Source organism: Hypomesus transpacificus, chromosome 6 (assembly GCF_021917145.1).
Source record: "Hypomesus transpacificus isolate Combined female chromosome 6, fHypTra1, whole genome shotgun sequence".
Taxonomy (NCBI): Eukaryota; Metazoa; Chordata; class Actinopteri; order Osmeriformes; family Osmeridae; genus Hypomesus; species Hypomesus transpacificus.
The window spans coordinates 10387828-10409677 of record NC_061065.1 but is presented as its reverse complement, the minus strand read 5'-3'; the positions used below and the strand labels follow the sequence as shown (position 1 = coordinate 10409677).

General features: G+C 49.3%; 1 protein-coding gene across 1 annotated transcript in view; it reads right to left on the bottom strand.

Annotated features, from left to right (window-relative positions):
• The window catches only part of wasf1 (WASP family member 1), a 37403-nt gene that overhangs the window by 12774 nt on the left and 2779 nt on the right, over positions 1 to 21850 (bottom strand). Inside the window, 2 exon segments of the mRNA XM_047021239.1 lie at positions 4547 to 4681; positions 4762 to 4921. Of these exon segments, the coding sequence (XP_046877195.1) occupies positions 4547 to 4681; positions 4762 to 4894 (268 nt within the window). The 5' untranslated portion in view covers positions 4895 to 4921.

The following is a 21850-nucleotide window of genomic DNA, read 5'->3' as shown; positions in this document are numbered from 1 at the left end:
AGAGAGAGAAAGAGAGGAGAAAGGGAGGGCTAGGGAGAGGGAGAAGTGAATGCGGTGGATATGAGAGAGAGAGAGAGAGACAGACAGACAGAGAGAGAGACAGAGGGGGATAGACAGTCTTGTGCCACATGGTTCATCTCCATGTCTTCAGTGATCTCTCCTGATAGGCCTATTACACCCCAGTCACAAGCCAGCGAGTATCCACTGTCAAAATACAGTGACAGATTACCCCACACAGACTAGCCAGAGCTAAAATCCTCCCCCCCTGCTCCCTCAATCTCCTGTCTTCTCTTTGGCTCTCTCACTATCTTGACTCTCTCTGTCTCCCCTTCACTCTTAGATAATAATTTGAACAGTGTCAACCTGCTGTTGAGGGAGACTGAGGCTAGAACAACTAATAACACTATCATGTAACGCTAGGACTGAGCTGTACCCACAGAGAGGGGGAGAGAGAGAGGGGGAGAGAGAGGGGGAGAGGTGTGGGAGTATAAGCGAGACGGAGGGGGAGTGAGCGAGCGAGCAAGCGAGCAAGCGAGGGAAAGGTGTTTCTTCAGTGTTATTTCAGTCACCTGAGCCTGTGAAAGTAACATCATATTCCAAGTGAAGACTTCAGACCTCTCACACACACACACCTGGGAAAAGCGACTCTTTGGCATTACCTAAGCTTCCAGTACAAACATAACAGTAAACAGGAAGTGTAAACAACAACAGAGAGGAGCGCGTTTGTCCCCGTTTGACCTCTGACCCCTGGTGTTCTCAGGTGTTCAGCTTAGTGTGGGTGTTTCTCTGTCTTGTACATCTCCTCTAATATGTGCTGCCGTTTCTTATCAGAGCAGAGAGGGGATAGTCTGTCTCCCTCGTATCTCCCTCTCTCTCTGCAGATCTGATACCATCTAGTCAATATACACTGGACCCAAGAGAGGGGAGACCATGCAATCACACCCCGCCACACACACACCCGTGCAACCACACACACACACACACACAAACACATGCTCACATCGACGCACACACAGTCACACAAACACGCACACATTACACTGGTGTGTAAAAGGATTACATATAGTCTCACCTACACTCATCAGAATAGAGAAGGTAAGGTTTCAAGAGTAAGTAATAGTGAATGTGTGTGAGTGTTTGAGTGTGTGTGTGTTTGCTTACTTCTGTGGATCCCACTAACTCTAACTAGGGATGTGTCTGCTCTAGCTGAGAGTGAACACATTGTTTAGTCTGGTCATTGTTATGATTGTGTAACAGCAGCAGCGTGAGCTGGGCTGGTATGCTGCAGTGCAGAGAGAGAGATGGAGAGAGAGAGAGAGATGGAGGGGGAGGAGGGAAAGAGGGAGATGGAAGGGGAGAGTGAGAGAGTGAAGGGGAGAAAGAGAGAGAGAGAGAGAGAGAGAGAGAGAGAACAGAGGGAAACAGAGGGGGAAAGAGAGATATTTGTCAAGTCTCTGAACATGTCACATCTCACATCTACTTGTTGACCATTTACCCACAATGTCTCTAGAAATGGAAAAGGCAGATGCTAGGGAAAAAAGATTTGCTGGCTGGCTTGGTGCCTGGTTAACCGACTGTCTGGCTGGACCAACTGATGGCTGGTAAACTTGCTGTCTGGTTAATTGTCTGGCTTGCTAGGCTGACTGGCTGGATAGTGAACTAGAGTAACTGATTAGCTGGCTGACCTGACTGGCTGGCTGACTGCTATTGGACCAGTTGGCTGGCTGACTTACTGAAAGAACAACTGGTTGACTGGTTGGCTGGCTGACCGACGGGTTGGGTGGCTGACTTTTTAGCTGAGTGACTGACTAGCTCACTAGATGGCTACAATGATATAATGTGGCCATTAAACAAGGGATATGAGCCATTAGTTTGGCTGGGCAGAATGATAGGGAGCTTGACAGGACACAAATGGCATTCCATGAGATGGAAGACGAGGGGAAATCAATCAGGAAGGGAGGGGGGAGCAGAGGGGGATGGGAGGAGGAGGGGAGGAAAGGGGGAGGGAGGGAGTGGGGGTTGGGAGCAGTGAAGGAGACAGAGAGGGCGGTCTGAAGAACAACCTTTAACAGCTTACCCTGCCCAGACGAGTGTTCAAGGACGTGTGTGTGTGTGCGCGCTCGTGTGTGTGCGATCATGGATGTTAACCCCTCCCCCCCGACAATGCTCTGCATACTGATGCTATCCTGTTCCTTAACCTTGAGATGTTGACCTTCCTCCTTTCATCCTGGTCTGCTCTCTCTCCACCTCGCTCCACCTCTCTCTCACACACACACACACACACACACACACACACACACACACACACACACACACACAAGTGCATTCTGATTCACGACTCTTCCCTGCATATCTAACACCACATCAGTTGATCTCTATGAATTTTTTCCCCTCAACTGCAGCTTACAATAACCATCTAGTTTTTATCTTGTACTACACACACGGACACACAGTCCTGCTCACACACACACATATTTCACACACGCACTACATACATTTACAGCACATCAGATACTCCACACATGCTATTACTGCACAGACACAGACACACACAGACACACACACGTTCTCCACACACCTTCCCCGACACCATCTACACGCTCCACACCCTGACCCTCTGCCCTCCATCTCCCATTCCTCTCTTCTCTCCTCCCCTATCCCTCCTCTCTTAGATTCACGCCCCTTTCCTTGATTTATGACAGCCCACACTCATCCCCCTCTCCCTCGCTCTTCCCCTCTCTCTCATCATGTGTCTTCGCCACAGACCACAGAACCATGCAGCCTCACACTGAGTGTGTGTGTGTGTGTGTGTGAGAGAGGGTTGTGGGATATGATAGGTAGCATCTGTCTGTCTGAATATTTCTGTGTATTCCTGTCTGTCTGCAGCCTAGACCCTGTAACCCCCCCTGTCCTCCATACCTGTCTGTCTGCATCTGAATGCACCATACCTGTCTGCCTGCCTGCAACCCTGTCCCCTCCCCCCCCCCCTCCCTCCCCCCTCCCCATGTGGTGCAGCGTTTACACTCTCCTGCTCCTACTGCAGTGCCCTGTATAATACACCCATCCTTCTATCCCTCCAGTCCTTCATCTCTCCACCCCTCCGGTCCAATATCCCTCCACCCTAACTGCAGCAGAGCTGATCTGTATCTTGCAGAGGATGGATGGGGAGGGATGGATGGATGGAAGGAGGAGGGGAAGCCTGGGCTAAAGGGTAGATAAAGCCAAGCAAACACACACACACACACAAACACACACATGAATATATCCCTTTGTGAGGTACTAGCCTAATCTAGCTCAGCGGGAGCCTACAGAGGTTGGCTTTGTTGGATGGGAACAGTTCTTATTTCTGTCAGTCTACTAGGCGCTCTGTGCCTTGAGGATAAGACACTGGTAGCTCATTTTGTGGGTATTATGGTGTGCGTGTGCATGTGTGTGTGTGTGTGTGTGTGTCAGGGCTGGACAGTGTGGAGTCACTGGAGTCTGGTTCCAGCCAGGAGTGGATCACCCTGTCCAGCAGAGCTGCAGTATTAGATTAGTGGACTATCATTACATTAGCTACTACTGAGAAGAGGAAGGGAGGGAGGGAGGGAAGGGAAAAGGAAAGTGCTGAGGGGGGGAGGGGGAGGAGAGGAGAGGGGGAGAGGAAGGGAGGAAGGGTGTTTTAAGGGGAGTTTCTGCTAGTGAAACACAGTTTTGCACATCGCGTCTGTCATCAAGAGACACTTGATTTGACTTGGCACTGCAGACGAACACATACTTGTCTCTAACTGCTCTTGTCACATCAAAGTTACTAAACCAACCAAAAAATGCTTCTTCAGCTCAAACAGCAGCATCTGGCGTGATTACCCAGTCCCAGTCACTAGAGACAGCTGAGAGTAACATCATCCAGTGCTGTAAACATACCAGCAAGGCCTCATGGGAAATCGATGGGTGCTACAGAGCATGGTATTACCCTACTGTCTACCCATCTCTTTCTCTCCCTTCCTCCTCGCTCTGTCTGCCCCCCTCTCCCTGCCTGTTTCTCTCTCTTCTGCTCTCCTCTTTCTCTCTCACTCTCTCGCATTCTCTCTAACCTGTTTAACATGACAGCCCTAACAAAGAGAGGCATTATCTTTCATCAACGGAATACATCCAATTCATCCTTCGATTTAATTTCCTCTGAATGAGAGACCTTGTGTGTGAGGAGAGGGAGAGAAGGGGAGAGCGGGAGGAGAGAGATGCATGTGAGGCTGGAGTAAGGGAGGCATATTGCTCTAGCGCAGAAGATGACTGGTCCGGAATATGTTTGTGTGTGTGTGTGTATGAAGGGTGTGTGAGCGTGGAGCAAACCGGAATGAAAAACGACCCCATCCCACAGCGGTCTGTACCACTAATCAGGCCATTAAGAATGAGAGGAAAGGAGAGAGAGAGGAGAGAAGAAAGAGAGAGAGACAGGAGAGAGAGAGGAGAGAGAGGAGTGGAGTGTGTCCCACACACAAATAGATACCTAGGTGTGTGTGTGTGACCACAGCGTGTCTACAGTACTTGTGTGTGTGTGTCCACTCACATTCCTCCTCTTTGGGGTCCAGCTGGGTGACACTGATGGAGAGGCGGTCCACACGCTCCTGGAGAGAGTTGACCCGGAAGGAGAACGAGTGGGCCTCGTTAAACAGCTCCCCAAACAGGTCCTCTGCATACTTACCTACACACACACAGAATTAACATTTTGTACAATGTTTAGTGAGTGTACTGCACGCATGCACGTGTGTGTGTGTGACTCACTCAGACTACTGAGCTGGCGGATTACGTTGGCGAGGGACACGTTGGTCACACATTCCAGCTCGTTTTTAATCGCCCGCGGCAACACCGTGTGACACAGGTGCCTGGGCTCGATGCTCCTCTTCACCAACGGCATGCTAGGATAGCGCTACCGCGAGCACACCTGCAAAGAGACAGAGGAGAGAGGATGGAGAGGAGAGGGAGTAAAGGAGAGAGGACGGAGAGGAGAGAGAGGAGACAGGAGAGAGAGGATGGAGAGGAGAGAGAAGATGGAGAGGAGAGAGAGAGGATGGAGAGGAGAGGAGACAGGAGAGAGAGGATGGACAGGAGAGGAGAGAGGAGAGAGAGGATGGACAGGAGAGAGAGGATGGAGAGGAGAGAGAGGATGGAGAGCAGAGAGGAGAGAGAGAGAGGATGGAGAGCAGAGAGGATGGAGAGGAGAGGAGAGAGAGGATGGAGAGGAGAGGAGAGAGAGGATGGAGAGGAGAGGAGAGAGAGGATGGAGAGCAGAGAGGAGAGAGAGAGGATGGAGAGGAGAGAGGATGGATAGCAGAGAGGATGGAGAGCAGAGAGGAGAGGAGAGGAGAGAGGATGGAGAGCAGAGAGGATGGAGAGCAGAGAGGATGGAGAGGAGAGAAAGAGAGATGTGAGGAGGGAGAACAGAGATGGAGAGATGAGAAGAGGGGAGAGGAGGAGGGAGCAGGAAGAACATAACGAAGGGTGGGAGGTAAGGAGGGGGGGGGGGGGGTGAGAGACGGGAAGGAAGGAAGGAAGAACAAGGGAATGGTGATGAAGAAGATAGATAGAGAGGAAGGAAGTCAAGGAGAGAGTGACACACGTGAGCTCGTTATAATTCAGCAAAACTACACGCACACACACAATCACCCAGCTCCCCAGGAACATCATGAATAATAATAATAACAAAGCAATGGGGGGTTACTCCTGCAAACCACACTAAGGCTTTCTGTGCAGCTAGCCAGCGTTTAGCGCTTCTACCCTGTACACATCACAGTGAGGCGACAGGAGGGGCGGGGGGGAGGTGAGACTAGGAATATGGCAAGCCTGACAATGAAGCACAGAGTCGAAGTTAGTCATTTTAACGAGACATATTGTGCATGGTTCTACGTAATCTGAGCTTTAAACACAACAGCTCTGAGCTAGTGGTTGACTATGTAATGCACACACACGGACACGCACGCTAAATTAAACACCCTGTTTTAGCAGACTTTATAAAAAGAGGCCATTTGTGTATGAGTTTGGGTACAGGCAGCAGTAAACACCCAATCACTGGGTTAGCTCTCCAAAAAGTAGGTCCGGGAGGTATTAGAAAAGTGGTGGAAGGAGACGGTGTGGTGGGCGGCCTGTTGACATGATTCATGGTGGAATCCTCCTTATAGAACAGCAGGCTCTGGACTGGGTAAACCCATCCCTCTTATTTATCTAAGCTGTCACTGAGCTGGGTAGATCTATGGGGAAGGAGTGGTCCATGGACATTCAAGCACACACACACACACCTAAACTCATCACCAAATTCCAACCCCAATTTCAAATAGTAAAACATCTCTTTTGGTCCTCTCATCAATCCTTTCCTCTGTCATCCACACAGACACACCCACCTCCACGCCCCCCCTGTGGGTGGCCTTCCCATGACCCTGCATGCAGTGGCCTTTTCCCCAAGGTCATGTTACCAGTGATTATGCTTTACTCCCCCAGTGGCCAATTGCTTACTTTTCTGCCCCACTAATCATCAACGTATGTGCTGAACACACACACACACACAACCAGGTGACTAATGTAGCTGCTGGACAAGGTTGTGCCCCCCCCCCCCCCCCCCTCCACCACCTCCCAGCTCTCTCCATCTACGTTCCTCCTCTTCCTCCCTCCTGGAGGTCACCTCCGACAAGCCCAGGGCAGCGGGCCTTCTGAGGGGGCATGGATGACACACAGGCAGGGAGAGGCACTTAGCGGAGAGAGAGGACCAGACCCAGAGACGCAAACCCAGGCTGTCAGACCGAGTGGGAGGATGAGGACACAGGGACACAAACACGAGGGTCTTTAGGACGGAGTGGGAGGGGATGACACTGAAAAAAAGGATGCGGGGAGAGGCTTCATCCTGGATACAACTGGCCACAGAAAAAAGAGGATGGCGAGAGGAGGCAGAAAAGAGGAATGGCATGAAAATAATACATGGGAAAAGGAAGGACATGATGCTGCCAAGACGTGCTCTTCTTCTGCTTGTGGTAAACCCACGTACACTGTGTGGGTGTGTGTTTCTGTCTGTGTGAGTGTGCGGCTCTCCTTGTGTGTATGTGTGTGACCATAATTACTGATTGCACAGTTGCTGCAGTTTCTGTGATTGGACAGCAGTTGACTGATGATGAGTCATATATCTCCGGGTGGGAGAAAAGAAAGGCTTTCACACACACACACACTCGTACACACGCATACACACGTGTTTATGGACGTGTGTGTGTGTGGATGTGTGTGGACACATGTGTGTCAGTGCGTGTGCATCCCATGTGAGTTTTCACATAACACACACACACGTGTGCCTGCAGGGGTGTGTCTGTATGCGTTTGAATATGACTAAAAGGGACGCAATAGTAATTAGCAGCCACTGACAGACCCCCAGACGTGTCACACGGCTGAGAGTGGTGACCTCACTGGAGCAGGACTGGGGCCAGACTCTGCGTGCTGCCTGTGCTCTCCACAGGAACCAGCAGCTCCTGAAGTGGACCCTGGATTCTGCCTCACAGTCAAAGAAAAGCAGATTTATCAAACCCCTCAGAACCTGTTCTGTTTTGTAGCAACTCGTCAATATCCTGGTTATCAGCTGCGTTACATCACACTTAGAGGGGCCTAAACGAGGGTTGTCTGACGAGGAACCCTTAACGGGGGGGGGGGGGGGGGAGGCTCATAAGCTTTGGTGATGGGACACTTACAAGTCTCACAGAGAACATATTCAAATAAAAAGTCATTAAAAGATCAAGCAGCACTTGGACGAAAGTGTCCCAGCGTGGTGGAGGAGGCTGGAGACTGGAGGGAGTTCCATGACTAATGCCGTCCGCCAAGTGTCGAACAGAACTCGACCATACCCAGCCTCTCTTCACACGCATGGTACCGGGAGTTCAGTGGAAATGACAGGGCTTCAAAACAATGAGGCAACAAGGTCAGATTTTCTTCATTCAGAGCCTCAGGGAAAATCGTTCTTCTTTTCTCTCCATTTTGTAAGAAGCCGGCATTGAGAACTGATTGACATTGTGGGAATTGTCCTCAGATCTCTATTATTCACACAGATACATCGATACAGCACACTGATCACTCATTCGCTCCAAAATAATGTATTTCTTTCTTTCCCTCTTACAATCATTCTCTTTCTCTTGCTATTTCTCCTCCATTAACTGAGATGTCCCTTCACCTGAACGGAGGAACATGTTCCTGCAGCTGGAACTCAGCTGAGGGGAGTGCTCCACAGCAGAGCCTCTTCTAACCCTCACACCCTCACAAAGGAGCCTTGAACACAGAACAAAGTCCAATCACCATCTACATTATCTCCTGCCCGCTCTCTCGCTCTGTTTCAATCATTCTCTATTTCTCTTGCTCCATGTCTCTCTCTCTCTCTCTCTCTGGCATCCCCGTTGCTCTGCCCCCCCCCCCCTCCGTCTCTCCCTCGTTCATCCTGGGTGGTGCACTGTGTCTGTCACACATTGCCATGGCAACGGAGCAGGGGGATGCTGGCCTCTCCGCCCCTGGAGAAGGAGACGGGAGGCAGGACGCACCATGGAGAGGAGAGGGAGGTCCGGACGGAGATACAGTCCTGTCACCAGGCTATTACACCTCAGATAAGAGGGTCTGCCATGACACATTTGAATAGAATGAGTGGTCTGTAGAGAGGACTGAGAGAGGACCGCAGAACCTTGAAGATGATCAGGAAGTAAGGAACGGGTGAAGGGAAACAACGTAGAAAAAGGAACCAAAAAAAGAAACAAAAAGAGTGGAAGTGAGGGATGTGAAAAAAGGGTGAGCAGCATCGCAATAAAATGTGTGTGAGAGAGAGAGAGGCTGAGGACGAGAGAAAAAGAGGTGTGAAAGACACAGAAATGGGGAATGAGAAAAAGAGAGAGAGACAGAGAGAGAGAGAGAGAGAGAGAGAGAGAGAGAGAGAGAGAGAGAGAGAGAGAGAGAGGTGTGAAAGAGGAATGAGAAAAATCAGGAATGAGAAAGAGAGAGAGATAGACAGAGAGAGAGAGGCAGAAATCTAAAGGCATTCAACTATTGTTGAGAGTGAGACACAAGGAGGCGGGGAGAGAGTGAGTGTGTGTGTGTGTGCAACAAACTCCATTTGTGACTAAAGTCTCAAACTAAATATTTTCCAACCCTCTCTTTTGTCACATAGGAGCCAGTGAGACAAAACACACCACAGCGGAAACATCGAGCACTTCTGGCTACAATAAACAAAAACCAATCACAACACACAAACCTCTGCAGCAACCAATCAGAAATGACTACAGAACAGCAGCAGCCAATACTAAATCAAAGTGCTGAGTCCCACAGCTGGTTATGATTAGTCAGAAAGGAGCTGAAGAAACAATTTGAAAGAGAGAGAAACCCCAAACCTCCCTTTCAGACTGTGAAAGCTCAGCAGTGTTTCCTGTGGTTCAGAGACAAGATGACAGAGATTCACTCACAGACTCAGGGGGCCCGTTTGGAATGAAAAATATATAAACTGAATCATTTGTAGTTTCTCTATTCTGTTGTTTTAATGAAGGATATCTGCATTTCCAATTTGTATCATTTCCCACTCTCATTAAAACTGCGGATGTTACATTTGTTGTTTTCCTGCACCTTTTTTATTTTTCTCCATTCTGAACATGATCAGCTCTTACTCTCCCTCTCTCCTTTTCTTCAGATAAGAAAGCACTATGACGGTTGGCCTCATGCTTGTTTCTCAGACTGATTCAGAGTTATCCGTCCTTGAGAAGGTTGAAAGAGATTTCGATGTGTCAAAACACATAGATACAGAAATAGAAAGGGTAAAGCAGTGGGAGGGAGAGAGAGAGGGAAGAGAGAGAGAGACAGGATGGATGGAAGGAGAGAAGTAGGCAGGGGAGGAGAGGAGAGGAAGTCAAAGAGAGGAGCAGGGAGGGAGGAAAAGAGAAGGAAGGAGAGAAGAGTGATGTGAAAGTCTTTTCGTTCGGGGGAAAAGACGACAGGGCTTATCAGACACCACACCTGACGCCTCCCTTCCCCGGTGGCCCATGATGCTTTGCTGCTAGTGAGGATGGGCTGTCAGCGCTGGAGTCGCTTGACTGGAGACCTGAGGCCTCTGACAGAACACAGCGTGCACAACACACACACACACACACACGCTCGTAAACCTATGTACTCACACAAACGGTCCTTCACCACTCAACTTGCACATAACCCTAGTAGGAGATGCCAAAGCTCTCTGAGAAAACCACACCCTCTCCTGCACCCCCACCCTCCCCCCACCACCACCACATTCACCACATTCATTAGGAAAGGTACGATCCCAGTTGTGTGAGGGATCCTGTAAGCCCTCCCTGTCATCCATCCATCGCTCCCTCGTGCCTCTCTCTCCCTCTCTTTACCGCTCTCCTTCCACCCATTCCGCATACCACCCCTGTCCCTCTCTCCCTCTTTCTCTCTCCATCTCTTCTTCTCTCCATCTCTCCTTCTCCCCTTCTGTCCCTTGTGCCTTCTCAACTTCTCTTCACTCCAATCATCTCTTCTCCCTCTATCTCTTCTCCCTCCCTTTTCCATCTCTCAAAATATAACTACAGATCACGCGAGCACAAGTTAGAGTGGCATGTGCAGACATGCCTGCCAATTAAAATATTGATTTGGTGGTGAGACAGCAGCTATCAGGCCCTTGACAGTGAGGTGTTAGACCACACACAAACTTTATTGTTAGGCTAAAGAATACACCTCTGCCAGGTTTGTCAAGGTAGGCTATGCAAGCAACATTATATTAAGCCCTGTGTAACACATTCTAGGAGGGATAATGTTGTCATGCTAGTCATCTGAGATTGGAAAATAGGCTGGGTTCCAGTTGTTAACCAAAGGCTTCACCTGGCTGTCTCCAAGTGAAAGTTGAAGGGGAAAGTATTAGTGGCTTAAGTACTCCAAAAAAGACAATTTCCTGTCTACCGCCTGGACACACGGAACAGGAAATCCATCACCCCCACAGATAACTCCCCACTTAACCGTCTGATTACAGTCATCAGCTGGATGGCTGGCTGGCTGGCTGGTGGTGGGTACAGGGCTCGAAATTAAATGCGTCCCGTCGTCGATGAAAAAGATGTCTGGGACAGTTCAACACAGACTTTGGGACGACTGCGGGATGATAGACCATAACAATATAAAATGCATACACCAGTGGTTCAACATATTTAAACACAAGGAAGGTGAAACATATCATCACATTTAGCTCTAGCTTAAAATTCCATACTATCAACATTTCAAGCACTGCTGTGTGTTATGTGCTGCTCCACAGTACTAAGGTATCCCAATTTGAACTGAAAATGCCTAGTTGTTCGTGAGCATTGTCTTGTTCGGATGATTGTTTATATTTTAGTTCATTGCTATTAATACTTTTTTTGTGTGTGTCGTTTTTAACACACACATACTATTGGTTGCAGGCACAAATAAACTATTGTACTGTACGATAAGTAGGCAAATCGGTGTTATAATTATATAAAGCCATACAGTGATGCTGGTGATGTATGTTACTGTGATCATTATGTATAACAAGTTTCATCTACGTTTTTAACAGGAGAACACAGGGGGAACAGATTTCCCTGGAGGCCTGAGGAAATCATTCCTGGCTCCTACACCCCTGTATATTACAGTCTGTCCATATATAAAGCAATACAGTGATGCTGGTGATGTATGTTACTGTGATCATTATGTAACAAGTTTCATCTATACATATAGTCTTTTACACTGAAAACACAGGGGGAACAGATTTCCCTGGGGGCCTTAGGAAACAGGTTGTTTTTAACCTTTCAAACCTTTTTGTAGAAATATTTTTCAACCTTTCAAAACTTTTGGTAGACATTTTTTTTCCACACACACTGAAAGGAGAGGAGAGAGGAGGAGAGCAGATAATCCTAAAACAGAGTAGATTGAGCAGAGCATATTTCAATAGAGTACAGTAAAGTTTAGTAGAGTCCTCATCAAGTACTCATCAATGATGCAAAGCTATTTTTGAAAGATTTGGGAGCCCTTGATGGGAAGGCTCCAGGAAGTGGGCCGGAGCCAATCAGGCTGGTCCTATCATCAGGGAACAGTGAGCAGCGTGAACATGGCCCGGGGCGCTCGGACACCACCAAGATGACAGCTCTCATCATGCAGCCACGGGCTGCCCCTCAGGGACCACCATGGACCCAGAGGGGAAAATGCCTGTGCGTTGATGCCTGATCGAGATAAGGACGGGCGGCACATCTCGACATGAGAGTGGTGTGAGATGGAACCGTCCCAGACTGACGCACAGGAGAACACACCGGAACCTGCGTGGTATCATGCCAGCCTTGGTGCCAGGCTTGGTGCCGGGCTAAATGAGCTGAATGTCTAGTAATAACATGAACATTCCACGTCCATCCTTCAATAATAAATGTCGTGGGTTAGAATGGTGCAGCTGTGCTTGTTATGCAGAAGTTGGGGGTGGAGGGGGGGGTTGGCTTCATGACACTCCCTCACTGTTCACACGGACAGTGAAGGTCACTGGAGCTAACTGCTAGTTCCCTGCTTCAACCCACGTCAGCTAGTCAGAAACACACACAATATGTGTGTATCTTACAAACACTGTCTACAATACACACACACACTCACTCACTCCCCCTCACTCAACCACAGAAGTGCAGTGTAAGCTCGCCAGTCAGCCAACACTCTCTCGCATGAAAAAGACACTCCAGCCAAAGGAGTGACTTGGCGCCCCTTTGTTGGCTGCCCCTTGGTTGCCCTCAGCGACTAGCAGATCCAATAAAGATACAGGGTACTGCGTTTGGCCAATGGTCTTCCTCCACATCACTGACTGGATCTGGCTCGGCACCAGTGTGCTGTGTGTGAGAGTGTTTGGAGTTATACCACAATGTGTGTCTGCGGATATAAGTGTGTGCAAGCTGTGCATGTGTGTGAGGATATTTCCATGCTATTTAAAGCTTTCGCTAAATGAAAGCTCCTGCCGTGCCAGTGAAGGACTGCTCTACTCCTGAGCTGAAAAAAAGAGAGACAGAGAGAGAAAGAGAGGGAGACAGTGAAGGAGGGAGGCTGAGGACGAGAGAAAAAGAGGTGTGAAAGAGACAGAAATGAGGAATGAGAAAGAGAGACAGAGAGAGAGAGATAGGGAGAGGGAGAAACACAGAGGGATGGAGAAACGGAACACCAACAGTATAAACACACAGTCCTGCTAGCTGGTCATTCTTAATTAAACAGTGTCTCTGCCAATGCAGCATCCTGGTTCAGTGCCAAGGTGCTGAACAGGATCAAAAGTGTAAGCGACTCCTCCGCACCCTTCTTTTCCACTTCCTCCCCAGTCTTCTTCTTCTTCAGAGAGCAAATGATCTTTCCATCCCTAACAAGCAGATCCGTCCAGTAACATGGAGGGCTTCAGAGTGGGCCCAGGCAGAAGCAGTGTTGGGCTGAGGAGGGCAGGTGGGGTGGATTAGGGAGTCTGTCAGCCAGGGTAGGACGTGAGGGGTGCAGCTGGGAGGGCTACTCACAGGCTTGCTCCTGTGTGAAGATGAGATCTGGTGCCATTTTGTTTCCCTGCGCATGAATGGTTCGATTCTGGGCCAAACAAAGCCGGCAGGCGGTGGCTGCTCCTGCTGGTGCCCTGTGACCGTGCCAGCGGGCACCGCCTGGCAGAACGGATCGAGGGTCAGGATGGCCCAGGGCTTCTGATGGACTAGCCGTCTCAAATCGATGAAGAGAGATTCTATTCAAGTGTGCCAAAGAGGAGCCTTTTCAAATCCAAGAAACGCACAATTATGCACGCACGCACACACTCTCTCTCACACACACACACACACAGTCTCAAACTCACTCTCCCACTCATGTAGGCCCACATAAACACACAGACACAAAGAACACAAGGACAGTCGCAAACTCATTTTCCCACTCCTGCACGCCCACACATACATACACACACACACACATACAAAAGCCTGCCTGATCTAATGAATCGTGCCAGTCAGTGAGTTGTGCCCTTCCGCCAGCTAGGCAGGACGGCAGGGCCCTCTCTCCGCAGGGCTTTCTGCTCTCTGCAACTGGCATTTCCTCACACACCAAAGAGGTCAAAGGTCAGATGGTGGGCATCATGTGACCCGTGTCTCATGACAACTGAAGGCCCTCCCGTCTTGCTGGGTAAGTGCTAAAACCACACGGGTGGGCAGAATGGTGGGAGCGCATTCTCTACATTCTAAACATGTCAAGAGAGAGAGAGAACGGGGGAGGAGAGAACATGACAGGAGGAGGAGAGCGGGTGAGAGGGCTGTGAGAGAGGGAGAGAAAGAGGGGATGGTGAGGCAGAGCGAGCGAGAGAGAGAAGGAGGGAGCATGCAGACGGTGTCTAGGGTTCCCAGTCCACCCGGGACACATCCCCAAGTGCCCTCCACTTACTCTGCTGCTCCATTGCACAACGATCATTATCGATTAGTTCTACCTGCCAGGCTGTCCGCCAGCCAGTCCACCCAGGTTTTCTGAACGGTGGCCATGGATAAGGTGCCCACATCGTTTTACATCACTTTATCTAGATAGAGGATGACGCATGCACTGTGTGTGTGTGTTAGTGTGTGTGTTAGTGTGTGTGTGTGTGTGTGTACACTCGAGGGTGCCTTCAAGCTTCAGCAAATTGTTTTCAAGTCCATCCCTGTACACTCAAATTTTTCTCTCTTTATCTGTCACAAACGGTTTGGATTTCTCTGTACATCCATCAACCATCATTTCATACCCAGCACTGCTGTAGGACGCAGCGAATGAAGGCGAGATGTTCTCTTTCTTTCTCTGTCAGAGCACCTTGCTTCTCGGCTCCAATCCACACATCTTGAAAGAGAAGCAAATCAAATTCTTCCTGCAGGTACACCACTTTTCTTCTCCTTCCCACTCTCACTTTCTTTTCCTACCCTCTCTCATTTCAAGCCCTGGGCATTTGTCCCATTGTTTGCCGGAGCTGGCTTGCAGACCAATGAGAGACTGAGAGACTGTGTGTGTGTGAGATTGCAGATCTAGTCTCTTATCGCCGGACCCACACAATTTCTGTTATCTTTCCTAGCATGTCGTCCATGCCCCCCATACATAAACCTCCGTTGGTGTGTGTGTGAGTCATTGAACAGTTGTCACAGTAATGTCCTACACTAGGCCCTAGTTTCCTCAACTGGGTCCTAGTGTCCTTGGTTGGGTCCTACTGTCCTAAGCTGGGTCCTAGTTTCAGTCAGACGGCTGTAGAGAAGCTGCTGAATATCAATGATAAACAGACCGAATAAAAGCCCTGAACATGCCTTTACTGGCCTGCAGTACTACCTTATCTTCCATTCAACAGGCCTTGAATCTTATGGGGAGCTGGCACTTGAGAACAGAAATGAATTCATGTCAAACTAGACCCTCCATCCATTCAGACTGAGCCGTCAGAGACGAGGGCTCCAGACACAGGGACGTGGCGACAGGCCTTGCGGTGGCTTGATTTGATAGAAGAAAAGTTGTTATTCTTCTGCTAGACTTTGAAGGTGAGGTCAGCCTGGCCAGCAGGCGTAGCTTTTTGGTTGTTTTTATCTTAGCTTTGCTTCCTCACATTATCTCTGCTCCAACTTACCACGGATCACTGTCAGCCCTTAAGGACAACACCCAATCATGTCCAAATAGGAAACTCTCCAAACGTCCAAATAGGCACTTAGCTGTGGCTGGGGCTAGCTCTGGCTGACTAGCTTAGCTGTGTTCAAGAGTAGTCTGAGGGGGGAGAGGGTCGGGGGGTGACAAAGGAGATCATTAAACGAGTTTCTGTTTGAGAGAGAAAATGCCAGAGAGTTGGAGAAAGAGAGAAACAAGCAGCAGCCCGTTTGTCGGTCTTCCTGTCTGTCCTCTTGTCACTCTGTGTCTGTCTTTCTCCTTGTCTCTCTCTCTCGTCTGTCGTCCTCTCTGCCCCCGTCTCTCTCTCTCTCTCTGTCAGGAGTCATCCATCTGACGAGGTCTTAGCCACGCAGATGAGGCTGTTGCCTCGAGCCACCCCTAACATTTACACAGACACACACACACAGCACCATGACCCCTGACCCTACAGAAGCAACGCGCGTGGGCGGGCCAACTCCAGATCCTCCCGTTCAGCCCAAGGGACGATGCCCTACTTGGGATGACAGTTTCAGTCCAATACCACATTGTGTAGCCTCGCCGTGTCCTACTTGAGGCCCAGAGCTGTTTTCATTCCTCATGTAGTCGGAGAGGAGCCGAGCTGGAACTCTTCAACAACACAGCATTCTAATCATGTTCTAATGTGCTAAACTGTCTCAGCAACAGTGGTTGCTAAAGTTGCTGATCGTGTTCAACACCATGTGACCAGGACTGCTGATGTAGCTGCCCTTGTTCACAGCTGGGAAATGAGTGTATTTGGCTCACTCACACACGTACACACGCACACACGTGCCGTGCCGTGCTCGTCGGAGCACCAACGTCCCCTGCTCTGTGTCTGAGCAGGGTTTCAAGGCCCCCCGGGGAAAAGGTCAGGATCAATCGAGAGCGCTCACCTAATTAAAGGATCGCAGCTCACACTCACCCCTCCTCTCCTGCTCACCCCTCCTCTCCTGCTCACCTCTCCTCTCCTGCTCACCCCTCCTCTCCTGCTCACCCCTCCTCTCCTGCTCACCCCTCCTCTCCTGCTCACCCCTCCTCTCCTACTCTCCCCTCCTCTCTTCCCCCCTCCTCGCTCCTACTCCCCCCTCCTCTCCTCCACACCCATCCTCACTCCTCTCCTCCTCCTCACCTCTCCTCTACCTACTCAACCCTCCTCGATTCCCTTCTCACCCCCTTTCCCTTTTTCCCCTCCCTCATCTCCCTATCGGTCCCACAGTCCCTCACCCTTCCTCTCGACCACACCCATCTCACATCGCTTCACCTCCTTTTTGCTCATTCCACTCATTCCCTCACCTCTTTCAAGGATCAGTGCTTGCATTTGGCTAAGATAACCTGCCGAGCCGAAGCCTAAAATACTGCAGTCCATCTGTCGGCTTCGCAGGCCTCACACTCCTGCACCTGCACAGCTTCATGTGTGTATCTGTGTCTATGTCAGACTGTGTGTGTGTGAGAGAGAGAGGATGCTCAAGGCACTTATAAATATCTGAATAACCTAAACACATCTCATAACAAATCTGCTGTTCTGGTGTTATGACACACTTTAAATCTCACACACAATCACACTCACACCTCTTTAAAATCGCATTTCAAGGTACCAATTTTGAGTTTATAGCTGTTTATGAATAAATGAACTTGTGAAGTTCACTCATCTTCCCCCAGTGATTTTAATCCAGAGTGCCTGCGGTTTCAGCTCATCATGCCGACTCTGGGCCAGTGGTCGGCTTAGCAACAACGCCAGTCTGACCTCACAGACATAAACCATGTTCTCTTTCATTCATTCATTCATTCATTCATTCATTCACTCACTCACTCACTCTCTCTCTCACACACACACACACACTCTCTTCCTCAGTCTTGTAGTCATCTATCTGAATGTAGCCTAGTCTTCCAGATGAGGCAGAGGGGGCAGGGCATGGCATGGCTCCTGTGGAGCTGTGGAGGGGACAGGCTCTCTAGCTAGCAGAGTATTGTGTCATGCTGCAGAATTGAGGACCACCACCTCTCTATCAGTCTTATGTAACAGAACACCCTCACCCTGCCTGCAGGGAGCAGCCTATTCAGACTATAAATGGATGGGTGTTACGTAAGGGAAGCCCTTGTCTTAGTAGGATGTGTACTCCAGTCATGTGTTTTGAGACCACAAATATCAGTCGTTATGACCGCTCCATTAAGCACTTATTAAACATGGATGCTGTCCTCTATAGCTTTACCAGCAGGCTGAGAGACTAGCTCTGGATCTCCTCCTTCTCCAGCTTCGTGCAACCAAGGGTATGTTAGCCTGTTCTGGAGCAGCCTGCATAGACGCTGTCCTCAGAAGCACAGAAATAGACCCCCTGAAACCCCCCCCCCTCCTCTCTCTCTCTCACACACACACACTTCTCTGCTCTCCTGGGAAGCCTGTCTTGCTGAGGGTGAATCTTCAGATGATTTGGAGGTTGAGAACGGAACATGAACTTCCACTGAACCAACGCCTCCTTTACTTTCTACCTTCCCTCTCCTCTTTTCCTTCATCTTGTCCTCTACCTGTCCTTCATCTTCAACCTTTTCTTTCTTTCTCATCTACCTCTCCTTTACTCACAGAACAGGACCAAAGTCAAGCCTCTTTTTGATTACTGTGGCCTGATCAAGCTTAGCCGTCCTGGCAGGGGAAAGGGAACATTGGGTCCTCTGATGGGTCCCACTACCTCCCCACCTAGCTGTCCAGACAAACATAAGCTACGCTAATACTTAAAGTCCGATATTTTCCTTTGGATTGTACCCTGGTGGGATGTTTTTAACCACTGTCTTTATATCCAATTCCACCAGCCTTCTGTGGAATTCCTCGGCCTCTGTGTGACCTCTCCCCTGAAGACAGGTCCTGCTACCCCTACCTGTGAAACCCACGTTAGGATGTCGATGATGAACACTGATCAGGCTTTGAGCCCCATCAAATCCCCCATTAATAAAATGTCCCAGTGTGTTTCCAGGCAGTGCCTCTGATGCGGATGGCATTTCCTGTTGAACATAAAAGACAAAGAGAGATGGCTGGTGAGCATCCGCTTTCCATCAGACCCATCTGGAAGGCTCGTCGGTCATTGGTGTGAGCCTGGGCCCCGTTCCAAACCCAATCAGACAGGACTGGGCTGCATGCAAATCCAAACGAGAGTTGGCTCCTCGCGGTGAGCTCTAATTAAGCAGCCAAACATTGGCTCCTAAGTGAAGGCTGCAGTTGTCTGTGAGCACAAGCTTCCCTGCTGAGGACCGGGGGTCAAACACATTGAGTTGACGCTCCTCTTCCCACCCCCCATATCTCGCTTTTCTCTCAATACCAAAACGGAATTCCTCACCCTCACGTTTTCACACGCTTTCTCTCTCTTTCTCCCTCAATGATTTCTGTCCCTCTTTTTAACTCTTACTCTTTAAAAGACAATGGAAAAGTCCTCTTTCTGTCTCTCTCTCATCGTTCATCCCTTCCCTTCTCTCTCAATCTTTCCTCCCGCTCCCGCGCTCACACTTCCTGTCTTGCGTTTTGAAAGGGACGAAACGGAGGGAAAATAAAGGGGTGTACGTATGAAAATGCTAATGTGGTCCTGCGTGTCCGCGGCGAGGCAGTAATTGAATCCTGCTGTCAGGGGTCTGCTGTCAAGGATTCAGCGAGAGAGCGAGCAGGCGTGAGGAACACAGCTCATCTCCCCGCCCCTCGGAAGCCGCCATCAATCAACACACATCGCTGCGGAGACCAGGCCGCTACGCCTCAACAACGACCAATCAGTGGAGAATCCACTCAGAGAGGGGTAGAGAGCGATGGAGACGGAGAAAGAGGGAGAAGACCTTATCCTTTTTTAGATTTGCTATTTTTATTATTACTTTCGTCACTTGTATTATTGTTTTTACTGCACCTTGAGCTACAATTCTTGTATGAAATGTGCTATATAAATAAAGTCTTACTTACTTACTTTTACGAGGTAAGAGTGAAAATGAGGTTGAGGAATCATAGAAGGGAGAGAAAGAGCGAGTAGTGAGGAGAGACGGAGCAAGGTAACAAATAATGAAGGCATTGCAACACAAAGAGAAAAGTTGTTTGCTCGCCGTCAGGGTTCCTGCCTTCAGTTTTCACTGTGGAACTTCAGTTTGCATTATTCAAATCTGTTGTACATGCGCAGGAAAATGAGCTGAGCAATCCACCAGCCTGGAGCCTCACTGTGCAGCAACTACAATGGAGCACTTTGAAGAGGAGGCTCTCTGTTCCTCTGGTCCGCTGGTATTCATCTCAATTCTATGAAGAACAAAACTCACTGTAGTCAAGGCCCGAATGTGTGTGTGTATCGTGTGTGTTTGTGGATGCCTACTGTGGTCAGTCCATTTTAGACAGCAGGTTGCAAAATACCTCACCTGCTTGGCTAATCAGGACACAAAGGAATCCCCCCCCCGTGCACACACACACACACACACACACAGTGCAACTAGACCCCATTGTCACTGAGTGGCCAAACCGGGTGACAACACAGTACACAGTATCTCCTGGCTGCTCAGGGCAGATGTCAGCTGCATTGTGCTGGGTGACTGACTGCAAGGTATCGGGCTCCATTTACCATCAAAACAAACACGCACACGACACCAGGGGAGGGGCCAAAAGTCCCTACCTGACCTCGTTTTGTTGACCCGTTGAAGTCCTAACTGAGACAAGGCTAGATTACCTGCACAGGGGGTCTCCATGTAACAGTCAAACCTAATACTGATAAAGAGGAGCACCAACCTCCACCACTGCTGCTGCTTCTGCTGCTGCTTAGCCTGTCAGCAAACAACCTGGTAGACTACTTAGAAAAAACATTTTTCAAATTAAATTTTAATTCAACTGAAACAGAAGCCTCCCAAAACACTGTAGTCTACTTGATGACTCAAGGAAACTAACGGCAAGCTTTTTAAAGCCAGCAACTTAAAAGCAAATAGTGAATTTCACTTAGAAAACAATTCAACTCTAGGCTTCTCTAAACAAGCTCTGCCATGTAAAACCTGACTCTTTTAAACCAATAGCACTCAGTAGCAGATGAAAACAAGCTATGCTAGAAAACAAGCTAGCTTTAACTAAGGCTGATGAGTGATGTTGTTGTGTAACTGCTGTGTAGCAGTTAGGGAGCTAGCAGGGTAGACCCAGCCGACAGACTTGACCACTCAAGGAGAGATGGGGGGCTTGCATCATGCTGGGAGAACCTGCTGACTTTTGTTTCCACTCAAACACTATGAAAAAAAGAGGGAGAAGAGCTGATGGAGGGAAAGAGGGATGAATAGTGAGGGAGTAAAAGAGAAAACAAAGAGAGAATGAAAGAGCAACATATTGAAATAATAAGCTACAACGTCAACACCTGCTGTCTATTGTTTACCCTGAACTTCATAGGAAGGAGGGGAGGACAGAGAGAGGGAGTAAAGGAAGGAGGGTGGACAGAGAGAGGGAGTAAAGGAAGGAGGGTGGACAGTAGACAGACAAACAGATCCCACAGTGAGTGTATGCACTTCCTTCTGTAGGATCACAGCACCAAAAAAAAGCAATGAGAGAGACAAACAGGTGGAGAGGAGGGTTAAGAGGGTCAGAGGTGTGAAGTTGTGCTGGGTGAACTTGTCATTCCTCCCCTTCTGAAGGAGATGGGGCGTGAACAGCTCACCTCTGCTCTACGTGGACAAGTGGAGCAGCGCATCACCCAGGTCTAGGCTCTCTGTGGTGTCACAGACAGATTAGGTATGCATCCTGACAACGCGCTGAGTGACACCCTCGCTGCCCTCCCGCTCCCGAGAAAGAGGAAAAGAAAGAGGGGAGGGATGAGACACTCGGAAGAGCAGTGAGGGGCAGCTGGGCTGAGCCCTGGTCTGAGGCAGCACAGAGACTGCATTATGGAGGCCTCAGCCTGGGGAGAAGGGGGAACAATGGCCCATGTGTGGGTCTGCCTCTGGAGGATCACAACAGCTGGGAGATACAGGAGCTTCAGACAGGCCTGCACACACACACACACACACTTTTTCTCCCATTTATAAAAACCCAAACCCATTATTTTGCTCTTTTTGTTCCTACAACCCTTTTTTTTATCACTATCACTCTGTACCAGTATTCTTCTCCTCCTTCCGCTCGTTCTCCTCCCTTTTATTATTCCTTCTCCACTCCCCTTTCTGCTATACCTCTCCTTCATGCTCCTCCTATCCCCTTCCCCCTCTCCCTCTCCCTCTCTCTCGCAATAGGGTGAGATCCTGCAGCATGAGA